This window comes from Phoenix dactylifera, unplaced genomic scaffold, assembly GCF_009389715.1.
Source record: "Phoenix dactylifera cultivar Barhee BC4 unplaced genomic scaffold, palm_55x_up_171113_PBpolish2nd_filt_p 000572F, whole genome shotgun sequence".
NCBI lineage: Eukaryota > Viridiplantae > Streptophyta > Magnoliopsida > Arecales > Arecaceae > Phoenix > Phoenix dactylifera.
This window is the reverse complement of record NW_024067975.1, coordinates 291,717-306,933: the sequence shown is the minus strand read 5'-3', so window position 1 is coordinate 306,933 and position 15,217 is coordinate 291,717. Positions and strand designations below refer to the sequence as shown.

General features: G+C 48.9%; 1 protein-coding gene across 1 annotated transcript; it reads left to right on the top strand.

Moving 5' to 3' along the window:
- The first annotated feature begins 9,782 nt into the window (after nucleotides 1-9,782).
- Nucleotides 9,783-11,576, top strand: LOC103713324 (probable xyloglucan galactosyltransferase GT17). The gene has a single exon (XM_008800206.3). It carries the CDS (start codon nucleotides 9,875-9,877, stop codon nucleotides 11,327-11,329), a length of 1,455 nt encoding a protein of 484 aa, XP_008798428.2. The 5' UTR covers nucleotides 9,783-9,874; the 3' UTR covers nucleotides 11,330-11,576.
- The last annotated feature ends 3,641 nt before the right edge of the window (nucleotides 11,577-15,217 follow it).

Genomic DNA, 15,217 nt, shown 5'->3' with positions numbered 1-15,217 from the left:
TGGCGGCAAAGTTGCTGGCAAACTGTCTGTCGAGCTGCTCGAAGGAGGAAACAGTACTCGGCTTCAGCCCGGTAAACCAAAGCCGGGCTGGTCCTCGGAGCGTTGCTGGGAAAGCTTTGCACAGCATGGCCTCCGAAGCTCCCTGTAGGGCCATTAAGGCCCGATAACTTTCCAGGTGGTCAAGGGGGTCGGTCCTGCCGTTGTAAGGCTCCACCTGGGGCATTTTGAATCTTGGCGGGACCGGCTTGTCTTCAATTCGTTGGGAGAAGGGGGACCTCGTGGTGAACTCAAAGTCACCATCGCGTCCCGACCTCTTTCCATGGAGTGCCTGAATCTGGCGCTCCAGATTCTCGACCTTCCTGTCGAGCTCATCATTCTGGGGGATCACCGCGGCGGTCCGCTCCGGTGCAGGTTGCCCTGGGACCGACTCGGCCTCTGATGATTGTGGCCAGCCACCAGGACCTCTCACCGGATGCTCTCTCCAGAGGGAGGCCTGAAATTGAGAGTCCTGACCTCGGGGGGGGGGGGGGGGGGGAGGGGGAATCCGCTTGCAGGAGGCACCGGCTGAACTGGGGCTGGAGGGAGCGGTGCTGTCGGGATGCCCCTAGGTTGCAAGCTTTGGACAGCGGTGGCCAAGGCCTGAACTTGTTGTACCAGGGCATCAAACTGCTCCGGCCGAACTTGAGGAGTTGACTCGGCCGAAGGTGGCGAGTTCTGGACAGAGTGTCCAGGACTGAGTGGAGGACGTCGAGAGGCATTGGAAGCTCCCTTACTTCTCAGTTTCATGGCCGTGACTCGGGCCCTTCCTCTAGCGCCAACTGTTGCTGGAAATTGGACCCGGGGGCGACCGTGGGCTGAGAGGGGAGGAGCTCCGCTGTTGGAACAGTAGTTGGCGGCACGTCAGCTGGCGGCATCCTCCTCGGAGAGTCCTGCAAGAAAGCCAGTGGCCGGGATCTCCGGCGCCGGCCCTCCGATGCTTAAGTCAGAGGGGGCTAGTATATGAGTGGAGTAAAAGAGAAGAATGTTTGTTCTCGTGTGTTCCTCCCCTTTTCTTTCCCCCCAGGTTCCCTTTTATAGAAGGATATTGTGTTACCTGAGAGGTGACGGGGTAGATTGTCTCTTTGTGATAATTGGGTACGATCATGCTCATTAATGGCTTTGGGGAGAATAAGACCGGATCAGACCGGAGTCAGCAAACTGTCATGGTTGATCGGACCTGTTGGAGTGGTTGAACCGCCGGCCGTGGTGGGCCTGGGGTTCGTGGATGGCAAGTGCATTGATTGCTGAGTGAACCGGTGATTAGGGAGAGCCATACGCTTTGATGGTCCAGTGATATGGAGATCGTCTTGAGCCGTGTCCATTTAATGGTTGGGTGCATTGGAGGTCCGCAGGGGTCACGCGCATTAATGGTAGGACGTGCCGAAGGCTTGCGGAGATCACGTGCCTTAATGGCTTGATGACAGAAACAGAGTACGATGGGGTCGGGTATTTGGTTGTCAGATTCTCTAAGGGATTAGGCTGAGGTTGGATATTTGGACAAGGCATGGGCTCGGCACCTGGTCGGGCGCCGAGCCGAGCTAGTTGCTCGGCGGGCGCCTTTCTGGTCGAGCGCCTTTCTGGTCGGGCGCCCTTCTGGTCGAGCGCCTTTCTGGTCGGCGCTCCCTGGCCGAGCACCTTTGGACTGGCACGACTTGGGTTTTCCCCCCAACACAACTTCATGTTCATTTTTACAACAAGCATATATAATTAGTCAAAAATTTGCAGAACATAGATATAATAATGTTTTAATGCCTACTATTGAACAAATGGAATCTAAATGGAATGAGTATTGGGACAAGATATGTCCTATGCATAACTTAGCTGCTGTATTTGATCCAAGAGTTAAATTGAATGACGTGCTAATTTTACTTGATGCATACTGTGAAAATATGATTCAAGATCCTGAACCTGCTAAAATTGAGGTAAAACAACTTCTTTATGATATTTATGCTATATATGATGAAAAAATTCGTGGATCTAGATTCTCCGTACAAAGCTCTATTTCTTCTTCTAGTAGTTCTCGTTCGTCATCTATTTTTTCATTCATTGCATAGAGAAAACACACATATGCTTCAAGTTCATCTTCATCTTCTTCATCTTTAAGTAGTGAACTAGAATTTTATTTACGAAATGATCTTCAGTCTGCATATGATGAAAATCAAATAGAGAGTCTAGATGTATTATCTTGATGGAAGAGTGTTAAAAATCAATATCCTGTTATGTCTGCAATTGCACGCGATATTTTAGCTGTGCCGATATCCACAGTAGCATCGGAATTCGCTTTTAGTGCAGGTCGGCGTGTTGTTGATGAAAAGAGAAGTAGGATGACTGGCGAAACGGTTGAGATGCTTCTCTGCTTCAAAGATTGGTTGGATGCTGAGGCGAGACTTCAAGATAAAGGTGGACATAATACAACATCCGCTGATGATGATGATACCAACACTACTGAATAGTGAATACTGAATCACTGATGATTAGTAAGATTTCTTAATTTTTTATAATTGTACATTTTTATTTTTTTAAGTGTTAAAGTGAGTCATCTCTATTTTTTCTCCTTTCTTATTGTATTCTGGAGATCAGACCAAGGTCCAAACCTCCCTTCATGTACCATTTTGATTTAAATTAATAAACTGGTAGGGGTCTATGCCAAACCCCCCACCATTAAGGTGGCTTTATATTAATAAATTCTTAGTTTTCAATATTTATTAATTTATTAAAAAAATTATTTCCATTTATTTTAAGGGAGACGGGCCGTGCCTGGCCCGGCCCAGCCCCGGTTCAGGCCCTTATGGGCCGTTTCGGGCTGGCTCACGAGCCGTGCCGGGCCCAGGCCCTTATGGGCCGTGCCGGGCTGGCTCGCGGGCCGTGCCGGGCTGGCTCGCGGGCCGTGCCGTGCTTGGCCCACGAGTCGTGCCAGCCTAGGCCCTTATGGGCCGTGCCGGGCCGAGGGGCTCGGCCCGCAGGCTAGGAATTGGTAACCCAGCCCCCCCTTTTATGGGCCGTGCTAGGCACGACCCGTTACTGTAGCAAGCGGGCCGTGCCTGCTTCCTGCCGGGTCGTGCCGGGCCATGGGCGGCCCGGCCCAATGCCCATCTCTAATGTTCGGTGAGGATTGCATGTCGCCAAGGCTTGTGGTGGAGAGGGCCCGGGCGCAGGTGGCAGAAATCAGTCATATTACATCAACAGAAGGGCCTTTGACAGCTTGGGATATCTGGGGTTCCCATCTTGCTCTGGCAGTACCCCGTATGGTGTTGTTCACCTGGGAGCCCCTACCTCTGAGCTTCCGCAAGGTCAATTTTGATGTGTCTATCTTAGACGGAGGTACGCAGGGTGGCGCGGGGTTAGTTATCAGGGACCTGAATGCCAGAGTGGTGGGAGCAGGTGGCTGTCAGCTATTCGATATTTCGGTTCTTGGTGCAGAGTTGAGGGTTGTGTGGGCAGACCTTTGACATGCCCGGCTAGGTTTGTGAGCTGGCTCAGCCATCCTAGAGGGTGACTCGGCCACGATTATCAGATGGATCTAGAAGGGTCCGAGGGGTGCGGGTGACGACCACCCTCTGCTTCGTGACATCTGGGCCATGACGAGAGATGGAGTGGCCTTTCAGGCCAAACATATCTTCCGTGAAGTTAATGAAGCTGCGGATTGGGTGGCCATCTATGTAGTCATCCATACGGATAGCACCGTATGGGCTGAGGATGGGTAGTTGCCTCGAGCATTTCAAAATATTTTATTTTTTAATTTTATTGGATGTATCCGTATTCGTCAAAAAAAAAAAAAACATCCAACAATAATTAATTTTAGTTCACGGGCTGGGCGGTACTGCAGCTGCCTTCAGAGAAAAACTCGTTTTGATAGAGAATCCTATAGTGACTCTCATTCACCGATTTGTTTGTTCATATTTTAGTGGGGTTTGGATTTTTTAACTGTATACAAACTTTCATAATGCATGCATTATGTATGAATATTGAAATCTGTTTTGTATTGATTTTATAAAATTGAATGGGGGGGGGGAGAAGTGGCCGGACGGTCCAAAGAGGCTTCTAGACTCGGTTGGGTCACCCGGTAACCAACGCCGCCGCCGGATATCATGCAGCATCGGCCACGTTGCGATAAGTCCGTAGGGTTTTTCAGCCTGGAGTTTGGCTGCAGCGACTTTTTAGCTGCTTGATGGGCAAGTTTCTGAAACGGTGACCGTCGCTGGTGTTAATGGCCCGCGACTCGAAGCCTTCACTGGAACCTCGAGCATGGCTTCCTTCTGCTGGTCGCGTCGGAGGAAGAATAAAAAAAAAAGTGGTTGGGCGAACACGATATGTTAAAACGTCGAATGTGGAACCGTAAGCGAGTCCATTCAGATGCCGTGGAATAAATAGCTTTGACCATTTTTTTTTCTCCCATACAAAGATGATAGCATAAATATGAAATAAATCGGGCTGAATTTTTCTGACCGAGTAAATTACTTTAAAAACTCGCGAGAAAAATCTATCTCCGTGCAAGGGGAGCCACCCCTTCCACTACGTTGCAGTGCTTCGTGCATTGGATCCATGTAAGCCCTGCATTAAATTAAGAAAGCCTACAGCTGACACCCGTAAGTAAAACCTGTCTATCTAGACACTTGAAAACATGATTAGTTTAAAAAAATAAAATAAAACTCCGTCTACATACGCACTTGAAAACATAATTAATTAAAAAAATAATAGAAACTACATATAACAAATGTTCAAAATAAATATTTATGTAGTTATCTTTCCGTGTTTGACTTGGTAACCGGTTCTATTGGGAAGCTTCAACGCCTCCCGCATTTCTCTCCACCTTCACCAGCAGCAAGTCGACAGGGTTTGGTAGCCGTGAAGGCTACCGCCGTTTATTTTTTGCGAGACGTAACGTCGAGGTGGCCGTTTATTTTTTTATGCCTTAATTTTTAAGCGAATCTCGAGCGCTGTTACGCAGCCCCTAACGTCATGAAACCGCTTCACGGCGCTCCACGGAAACCTGATCTCCATGATACGGGGCGCCTGTTTCTCCCTGATGATTCTATATTTCGTAACCTCGCACGAGAACTTTCTATGCGGTTTTAGATCTACCGTTCACAGCACAACTCCAAGCCCATCCAGTCCGTTCCTGCGTGCGCCGCCCAACAGCCAGAATGACGCCAAGACCCCAGCATGAACTCGGTCCGCGCACCTCATAAAGGTCAAAGCCAGACCTTTATTAGATCTGGACCCCACTTAGAAATTTTTGGTGCGGACCAGACTACTCTGCGATTGCGAAAGGAATCTCTGAAATTATTTGAGAAAGACTCTCCAGTCTCCACCTCTCGCTTTTACTACCTAACCAAATTCTAACTATAATTGTAAGTACATAATATAGATATATAACCTGAAAAGGAATGTCAGCTCTCTCTAATAGAGATTTGCACAGATTTCAACCGGATAGCTCTTCCAATATATCTCTATGCGATATGAATCTCTTTTTCCAGTTTTCTGCCCATCCTTCAATCTTCCTTGGCCTGAGGTGAGACCATGTTGGTCTTTTAATCTTGATGTTAAATTAATTTAGATATTAGGAAAAAATCTAAGCAAAGTTTATCTCGTCCTGTAATTCTAACCCCACAGTCTTATTGATGATCACATTTACTTTTCTCCACCTATTAATATATGATATGAAGCCTCATCTTCCACGAAATCACGGCTTTTTCTTCTTCCTGCAACAACATGCAGCTAAGTACATTGACTTTAATTTGTTTCTCACACTTGACGTTTAATATCAAATCCCCAACTCTCTCTTTATATCATGCAGGAGCGCTTGCATACCTTTTTTTTTTTTTTTTAATCTCAAAGATGCTGCAAAGTTTGAGGGAGGAGGTTCTTATATTTCTATGATCTTTTTCTTTTTTATTGAAAATTTTATTTAAATTTTATATAAAAATCGTACAAACAAATAGCAAATTATTTAGTTCAACCATATATTTTAAATTCCATGCTGATTTGGTTTTATGATCCTCGCTCGAGATGATTCTGCACCAATATGGATTACCGGAAGCATTTTCATGATTTTTTTTATTTTTTTTTGTGGATAAGTGGTACACTCTTCTGATGCCAAGATGTAATACACGTGAATTGTAATTGCACCAAAAATTATTCTGATCTACTTATTGAATACTCTCCTATGGATGCTATTACTCTTTAACTTTTACTGTTTACAAATGTACCAGAGGTTGTCATTGCTTAAAAAATTATTCTTCTTAATATTTAATTATTATAAAACCTATGTCTTGTGCAAAATATAAAGTTTGTAATGATAAAACGATGCATGTTTGGCAGCACCATTCATTTAGGTCTCATTTGGTTCAGAAAAAAAAAGATGGTCAAAAAGAAAATAATAAAATATTTTATTAAGTTGAAGTTTTCAAATGAAAAAATGGAAAAGTAGCATTTTTATAAGGATACAATTCCATATTTAATGAAAAAAATTCATGGTGATATAGAAAACTACATTCTCATTGGTTGAGAATTGAAGTTTTTTTTTCTAAAAATATTTTTAAGCCATCAAAATTTATGAGTAAGATTTTTTTAATTAAGAATATAATAAGTATTTAATACAATTTGTTTTAAAAAATTGATGCTCAAGCAAATATGGGCCATTCTGAAAAGTGTTACTTTTTTATAATTAATCAAACATACTAAAATTATCTTCTATGCATCGTATTTTTTAAAATTATCATCTAAAAAAATATTCAAATGAAAAAAAATCTTTCCCGCGGACTTTTAAAGCGCCCTTGTTGGGTGGGATCCGCAACGAAAGAATTCGGTTCGCGCGGCCCGTGTGACCGCCGACAGGGTCCACCGCGTCCGCCCTCCACTCATAGAAAATTCTTCTTAGTTGAACCTGAGAACACGCATAGAAAATTCTGTGAGCGCGTCCTGAGAGAAGACTCTCGAGGAGGAATTGGCGCTTTAACGAAGCCACGGTGACGGCGTCCAACCTCCACTCATGGAAAATTCTGCCTAGTTGGAACCTGAGAACACGCATAGAAAATTCTGTGAGCGCGTCTCGAGAGAAGACTCTCGAGAAGGAATTGTCGCTTTATCAGTGGAAGTAGTGGGTGACGAGCATCACCGTTTCCTTCTTCCACACGTCGATTCTGCACCCTTTCTTACTTTTTAAAAAGTAAGAATAACTGATGATCATTGAAGCTTATGAGGAACGAGTTTCTTTTTCAATGCAACTCACTAAGAAGCTTATATGTAAAGATACTCTTATTTTTGGAGCTTCATCAATGCTGTTGTTTCTTTGCTCTCTTCCAAGCGATAAAAGTGATCTTACTGAATGCTTGGTGGTTGAGGAGAATATGTTTTTTTTTTAGTACAATGGCATCTAACATCACACCATACGGGCATGAGTGCAGCCAATAAAATTTTAAAAAAAATAATCGAGAAAAGAAGAAACAACCGTCTGGTTCTTTCAAAAGATTCCACAAGAATGTTAAGCAGCAAAGGAAGCCACTCAATCGGCAATATGTTTCATTACTTCTCTTTTTAAGTTGATAATCGAGTTTGAAAATATTGAGGACTTATTCTGGAATAATCCACCGATTTTGATGTGATTTGCCGGCAGGGATGGAGGGAAAAAAAAAAAAAGAGCGGAAGAAGCAAGCATAGAAGAGTCCCCACCAGTCGCTGTCCTTTCTTTTTATAATTTTCTCCCTCTATTCAATCCATCCTGTCGGATATGGCGAAATTTTTCCCAAATAGATAGATCCTGAGATAAATTTATTGAAAAACTTGGTTAAAACTTTAACATATAGGGCTCATTATTTTGTATTTGAGTTTTTCCTCTTTAGCACCTATTTCATGTCGCAATATTGGATAACATGCAACGGTTAGGTATAATGTGTACATGGCACGTATGAGGTAGAATGTTTGCTTGGAATATCAAACACCCTGAAGATTAAGAAAGATAGGAATTTATCATCTCTGCAATTAAATTCAAGTAGTCTTCAAAAACATCTTAGGGTTGATAGGGGATCTTTATATATTTGCATGTTGCAAGTGAAAGCAAATTTAGCCAAGAATTGTTTAAAATGTCCTAGGTGAGAACCAATATTGCATTATAACTGAAAATCTATTTCAATTTATGTATTATTTTTGTGTTATATGTATTTGTTGCCGTTGGAAATCGGTCTTGACCAAAGTGTCGAGCTAGCTAAACCACTAGCGTACCTAGACGGATGGCTATTTAGATTGTGAAGATAGGCTAAAGATCACAGCTCGTATCTACATTGATGGTTCAATGGCTATTGTGCTAGGATGCAGATGGCTTCGATGCCGGTTGCTTCCAAAATGGCGTTGAACGGCGGAGATCTTGCTTGGATTTTTGCTCTAACGCGAGACTCGACCTAAAACAACAAGGATAGGAAAGTCCTTTTGCTGGAGAGTATACGGTGGGAGACCCTTTAATACCTAAGTTAAATTAACTCTCAAGGAATAATAGAGGTGTTATGACAGTGGCAGAGTAGTGGCGCAAAAAGATAAAGAAGCTCAAGAGTACTTCCTTGGAAGGTCCTCTGAGAATTGTTTATATAGGTGAGGTCGGCATCCATCATTAAGAAAATCGGGCATGTGGTTCAATCATTTTTAGTAATCGATCGCATAACCGAAAGATCATACTTGGGTATTTCACTTGGCCCATCCTGCTTGTTCATCACATGGTTATAGAAACCATTTGTGATCATGACCGAGCTGTCGCCGGTCGAGGTGAGGCATAGAAATTTACAGACTTCCCATGCGCCTTTGGGATTGGCCATATGGCGGGCTTTGAGTGGTCAGTCAGAGGCTTCGTAACAAGTTTTCATTGGTCGGTCTGTCATGTTGGCTATAGTCGATTCTAAGATGTATCAGTACTATTTTTGTGTTATAATATCCACTAAAAATTTATCTATTTTCATGTTGTATTAATGTTAATGACAATACAGGTAACATTTTGAGCATTTCTAAGATAGAAAACAAATTGAATTCTTGAAAAAGGAACTGGAGTCAAGTGAAAAGTATAGTCAGTCGTTACAGAATGCCATTGCAAGGGTCATTAAGCAAGCGAAACCAGTAGTTAAATATGCATAAGCCAACTAAAAACCAAACTTCTATGTCTTAACAATTTACCAATAAATTTATCAGAACACTTAATATAACTTGGATTGATGCACCTCCTTGATTTAAAAAAAAAAAGCGAAATAATGCTCCTGCCATTACGGGTGCACATGCTAGTAAAACATGCGGTGAAGACCGGATCCTGTTTGATCGTGACATTACCATTAAGCATTCAACTCAAATTAGCCCATCACTGCAGATATTTTTTTACCTCGTCCGTTGGCCACTAACATAGTTTTTTTCTTTTTCCAAGAGGAACCTCCCAAAATTCTATCATGTTCCTCTTGTATACTAGCTACTGCAATCGCATCATTGTAGACTACTAATCTCATCCCCTCAATAGTATTAGAAAATTATTAGGTGGACCAGATTCATTATGAATGTAGGATGAAATGATTCACCTAATAATTCTATCTTAGGATAAAATAAATCAATCTAGATGATTTCATCATAGATAATAAATTTGATCCATCTAATAATTTTTCTAATAACACATGTGGCACAAGGGCTTGCATAATCAAGTGATATCGCTTTTATGAAAAGAAGACAATGTTAATCATTATGTACATAAACTAAAGCGTCACAATGGTATTCCCACTCACCAACACCTTTCTCTTCTTTTCGCCGCCCTCATATATGCAGTCACACGTACCCCCTCTCCACCGCGGCTCTCTCTTCTAGCTATCCTCTAATGGCGTTCCGAGCCAAAGACAAGGATAAACACTCTCTTCTCCTATTCTCCTTCCCCAAGGACAAGGCTTTGAATTCAATACTCGCTAAAGCCAAGTACTTGCTCTACATCCTCCTCTTCTTCTCCCTCTGGCTCTTTCTTCTCTTCCTCTGCTTCCCTCCTTCCCCCGACCTCTCACCCTCCTCTGCCACCGCTGGCGGTGGCGGCCGAGGCGACGATGATCTTCCCCGCCCTCCGGAGAAGTGCGACCCGGACATCGCCCCCTTCTATATCTACGACCTCCCCACCCGCTTCAACCTCGCCCTCCTCCGCCGCTGCCGCTCTCTCAACATGTACACCGACATGTGCCCCCACGTCGCCCACCGCGGCCTCGGCCAGCCCGTCCCTCACCCCCTCTCCTCCTCCGGCGGCGACGCCGCCAGCCCCTCCTGGTACGCCACCCACCAGTTCATCGCCGAGATGATCTTCCACGCCCGAGCCGAGCGCCACCCCTGCCGCACCCTCGACCCCTCCTCCGCCTTCCTCTTCTACGTTCCCTTCTACGCCGGCCTCTACACTTCGTCTGTTTTCCGGGAATCTGATCGTGCTGTCCGCGACGCCCTCGCCGTCGATTTGGCCGCCCACATCTCCGCCCACGCCTCCTTCCGCCGCGGCCACGGCCGCGACCACTTCCTCGCCCTCGGCCGCACTGCCTGGGACCTCATGCGCTCCGACGCAGCCTCCTCGCGGGACTTCGGCGCCAACCGCCTCCTCGTCCTCCCCGAAGTCCTCAACATGTCCGTCCTCACCGTGGAGCGCCACCCCTGGGACGGCCGCAACCAATTCGCCATCCCCTACCCTTCCTACTTCCACCCCTTCTCCGCCGACGAGGTGGCCGCGTGGCAGGCCGAGGTCCGGCGGTCCAAAAGGAGCTACCTTTTCACGTTCGTCGGCGGGCCGAGAAATGCCACCGACAAGGCGGCCGTCCGAGCGGAGATCCTCCGTCAGTGCGGAGCCTCGGACCGATGCCTCCGGGTCGAGTGCGAACCGGGCTCTCCCAGGTGCCACGGTCCAGACCGGGTTCTCGCGGTGATGAAGCAGGCCGAGTTTTGCCTCCAGCCGCCGGGCGACTCGTTCACGCGGCGGTCCGTGTTCGACTCGGTTCTGGCCGGGTGCGTCCCGGTTTTCTTCTCGGAGCACACGGCCTACACGCAGTACAGGTGGTACGTACCGAGCCGGGCCGAGGAGTGGTCGGTTTTCCTGGGTCCAGACCGGTCGGGTCGCATCGGGGAGGAGCTGAGCCGGATTCCGAAGGAAGCGGTAGAGAGGATGCGGGAGACGGTGATCGATATGATCCCGAGGGTTACGTACGCGCACCCGAACGCGAGCCGGTCCGCTCTCGGGTTCAGGGACGCGGTCGACGTGGCTCTGGTCGAGCTCACCAAGCACGTGCGGTCCACGCTCCACAAAACGTAGAAGTTGGCCGGCGGGGACCAAGAAGCAGCGTCGATGGGGAACAGGTGGAGGGAGTTCGATCATTGTCGTCAGCACACAGGGACCCACTAGAGTAATTATTTGTTGGTTCTTATAAAAATAATGTGTGATCTCTTGGCAACATCCATTGTAATTAACATCTGTTATATTATATTATCTTGTAACGATGATGGAAGAAAGAAAATGACCATTTAACTTACCTGCCTTTTTGGGGTAATTATTCATGCAAGACTTGTTGCCATCGTCGAGTAAATGGACACCCAAGAAAGAACAGGGGAGATGGCCCTCACTCATAAAGAAATTTTGGTCGTTTAGATGAGCGTGATGTCATGCTTAGGGGGTTGGCTCGCACTTCCCAGTTGGCGTAAAATTGTGTGAAAAAGTGGTCTTTTACCATAAAACCAGGAGGTTTGAGTGACCTTGCACGTACCGCGGTGTCTGCCACATGGGGTGGCGGAACTGAATGCAGTGGCCCTTCGCCGGTCGCCTTCTTGTTTCTTTTTCCGCAGTCTTTGTCTTGTTGCAAGGTGTGCAGTAGATGGGATACATGATTTACGGAGGCTGATAGTCCCCTCCGAACGCTCGTTCTGCGGAAACGCAAACCACCACTTTACTTGACAGTGCCCAACTCTGGGAAACAGACAGGTCGGATTTTTTTTGTTTTTTGACCGATAAAGGGGATGAGATGGTAAGCATTTTGTTCATCTTTAGCTGTGGTGGTTTTTTTTTATATTTATTGTTGCTGGTGGTCCAAACCGAGAACGATTGGCACAGCGGTGTGAACGGAGTTCCGTTTGAGTTGTCTTGGTTGGTGTTGATTGCGCTCCACCTTCCACCGGGAAACCTGCAAGCAAGCCTCGCACCACCACTGGGGTAGTGGGGGCCCTCCGACGATCAAGTCAGAGGAGATTGGAGGAGAAGGAGAGATAATAGTAGCAAGTAGGAGAATGCTCTGGTAGTTCTTGCTTACCTCCCCCCTTCTCCCCCCAGCCGCATATATACCAGGCTGGGGGGTCCTTCTGGGGGGTTGGTCATCGTGTGGCACGATGGAGTTGCCACTGACATGGCCGTTACAGGGCGTCGTGGGGCAGCGCTGGGTACGGCCATGACAGGGCGTAGTGGAGCTCCGCTTTGTACGGCTGTTACAGGAGATCGTGGAGCAGCGCCGGATACGACCGTTGCAGGGAGTAGTGGAGCAGAGGGTCGCGGCGTGCTTCAGAGGAACAGCCTGTCGTTGTCGAGAGATTGCCGACTCGGGGTCGGATTGCTGGATCAAGGGGCAGCCGACTCGGGGTCGGGCTGCGAAGCCGAAGATATCCGACTCGGGGTCGGGTTACTGAATCAAGGGGCAGCCGACTCGGGGTCGGGCTGCGAAGCCGAAGATATCCGACTCGGGGTCGGGTTACTGAATCAAGGGGCAGCCGACTCGGGGTCGGGCTGCGAAGCCGAAGATATCCGACTCGGGGTCGGGTTACTGGATCAAGGGGCCGCTGTAGTCTTCTTGGGCGCGCGTGCCGGTCACGTGGGGCATGGTGGCTGAGTTCCCCCGTAACAGTAGCCCCCCACTTCCGAGCCTGGAACCAGAAGGGGAACGGATGAAGGAAGTGATGCTTCGAGATTGCCGCCATCCCTCAGAGAGGCGCGCGCGCTTCGAGCTCCCCGCCTTCTTTATGGCGTATGGCGGTTGTTGCTGACCTGGCAGTCTGAGGATTTCGGCGGACATCCTTCCTTAATGGCGTCGATTCGCCTTTGGGGCGCGAGCGACCCTTCGGCAGCCAGGCGTCTTCTGGCGTCACCGAGGCGTCACCCACCTTTCCGCCTATTTAACCGGGGGTCCTTCTCCGTCCGCCTTTCTCTTTACAGACATCTTCGAGTTTCTCCTTTGCGCTGCCGTCATCGCCGTCGGACTGTTCGCTTGCTCCTCCTTTGACGCTCTCGGAGCCGTTCTTCCTTCTCTTCCGGTGAGTTGCCTCATTCTTTAATTTAGGGCTCTCCATACTCTCCTTTTGTATTAGTGTACTCCAGTCGTTCCGGTCCTTTCCCCCTTCTTGACCCTGTCCTGACCGTAGATTCACTGGCCATTAGGGATGGGCGAAGTGAGAGCAGACCGCATTAAGTCGGAGTTGGTCGCCGAAGACCTAGATAGGTTCGTGGCTCGATACCACCTTCCCGAGGCCTGCAATGTTACACTCCCGGGGCCTGAGGAGAGGATGTCCCATCCTCCTCCAGGGAAGGTTGCCATCAATGAGGGCATTCTTCAGGCCGGGTTCCGCTTTCCCCCCTCAGACTTAGTCGTTCAGGTGCTTCGGGGTTTAAGAGTGGCGCCGACGCAACTGGTGCCGAACTCATGGCGCGCCCTGACGGCCTTTCAGGTTCTCTGCCGCATGCACGAGGTTCCCGCCACCCTGAATGTCTTTTGGGAATGCTACGGCCTGAGCGGCCACCCCCAGGATAAAGGGTGGTGGTGCTTTGCGGCGCGGCGAGGGTGCGGCCTCGTCAAGGAGGCTCCTACCTCCATTCACGGCTGGAAGGGGCGCTTCTTTTTCATTGACGCAGATCCCTCTTGGGGAATCAGGGCAACCTGGGAGACGCCGATGAAGTCCCCGATTGGCCTATCGAGGTTGTCGAGGGAGGAATCCGATGGCGTCGCCGTCTTGAAGGAGTTGGTTGCCGAGGGCCGGCTCCCCCCGGTGGCTCGCCTTATTTCCGAGGATACCTTGGTGAACGTCGGTCTGAGCTCGGTCCCCACTGACCGTGAGCCCGCCACCATTTCTTTTTTAGCTCTTTTCTCCTCTTTCGTTTCGTTCTTTCCTTCAGTTTCTCAACCTCCGACCACCTCGTCCTTTTTGCAGAGATCGACGACGTCATGCGGTCGGACAAGGCAACGGCTGTTGGTAGGACGTCCCTACTGGAAGCAGTCCGGAGGAAGAACGAGCTCCTCCGAGCGGGGCCCCACCGGCGAAGAAGTCCCGCCGGCAGGCGACTCCGACGCCGACAGACGGGTCCGGACCCACCAATCAGGGGGACGCCGCGGGCGCGGACCGGGAGTTGACGCTGTATCAGCCCCCCGATGCCGAGACTACCGTTTCTCCGGAGGCATCACCCGGGCGCGCCCGAGATGGACGGGTCGGACGTGATCGGTCCCCAGCCCAGCCTTCGACTCGGTCGGCTCCGGATGATACGAGGAGGGACGTGCCGAGGCCCCGGCCGAGCGGGACCCTGTCAATTCCAGGGGCGGTCCCCGCCCCGAGCATGGTCAGTATGACTCTTCCCCAAGCGATGGGTAAGGGTAAGGCTGCAGAACCACCGTCCGACTCCGGGGAGAAGTCGGGGTCGGCCTTCACTTTCGCCGGCGCCCGAAACCTCATCGAGACGGTACTGCTGGAGAAGGACCGCAGGCAGGTCCGGGAGATGAGGGTCCCTGACATTGGGGCTGCCAGCTGCGTCTGTCTCATGTCGGTGAGTGTTCTTTCGGTCGCTTTCATCATTTATAGGCTCTGTTGATCCCCGCCTGACGCCCTCGTTTTTCCTATCTCTTAGCTCGCCCAGTACATGATCCGCCTGGAGGAGTGCTACGAGGAACAGGCGAGGCTTCTGGCGAGGGCCGAGAGCCAACTGAAGGCAGTAGAGGAGGGAGGTCAGGCTGCGGCGGGGAGGACGACCAGGGACCTCGAGACGAGGCTCCAGGTGGCCGAAGAGCGAGCACTCGGCTTCGCCACCCTCGAGAAGCAACTGTTGGAGGCTCGGGAGCAACTCAAGGTTGCCTCTGGTCTCGAGGGCGAGATCAAGAAGGCGGAGGAGCGGGCCGAGAAGCAGTCCCGGAAGGCTGCCGACTACCGGGAGAGGTGGGAGAAGGCCCAGCGGTCAGCC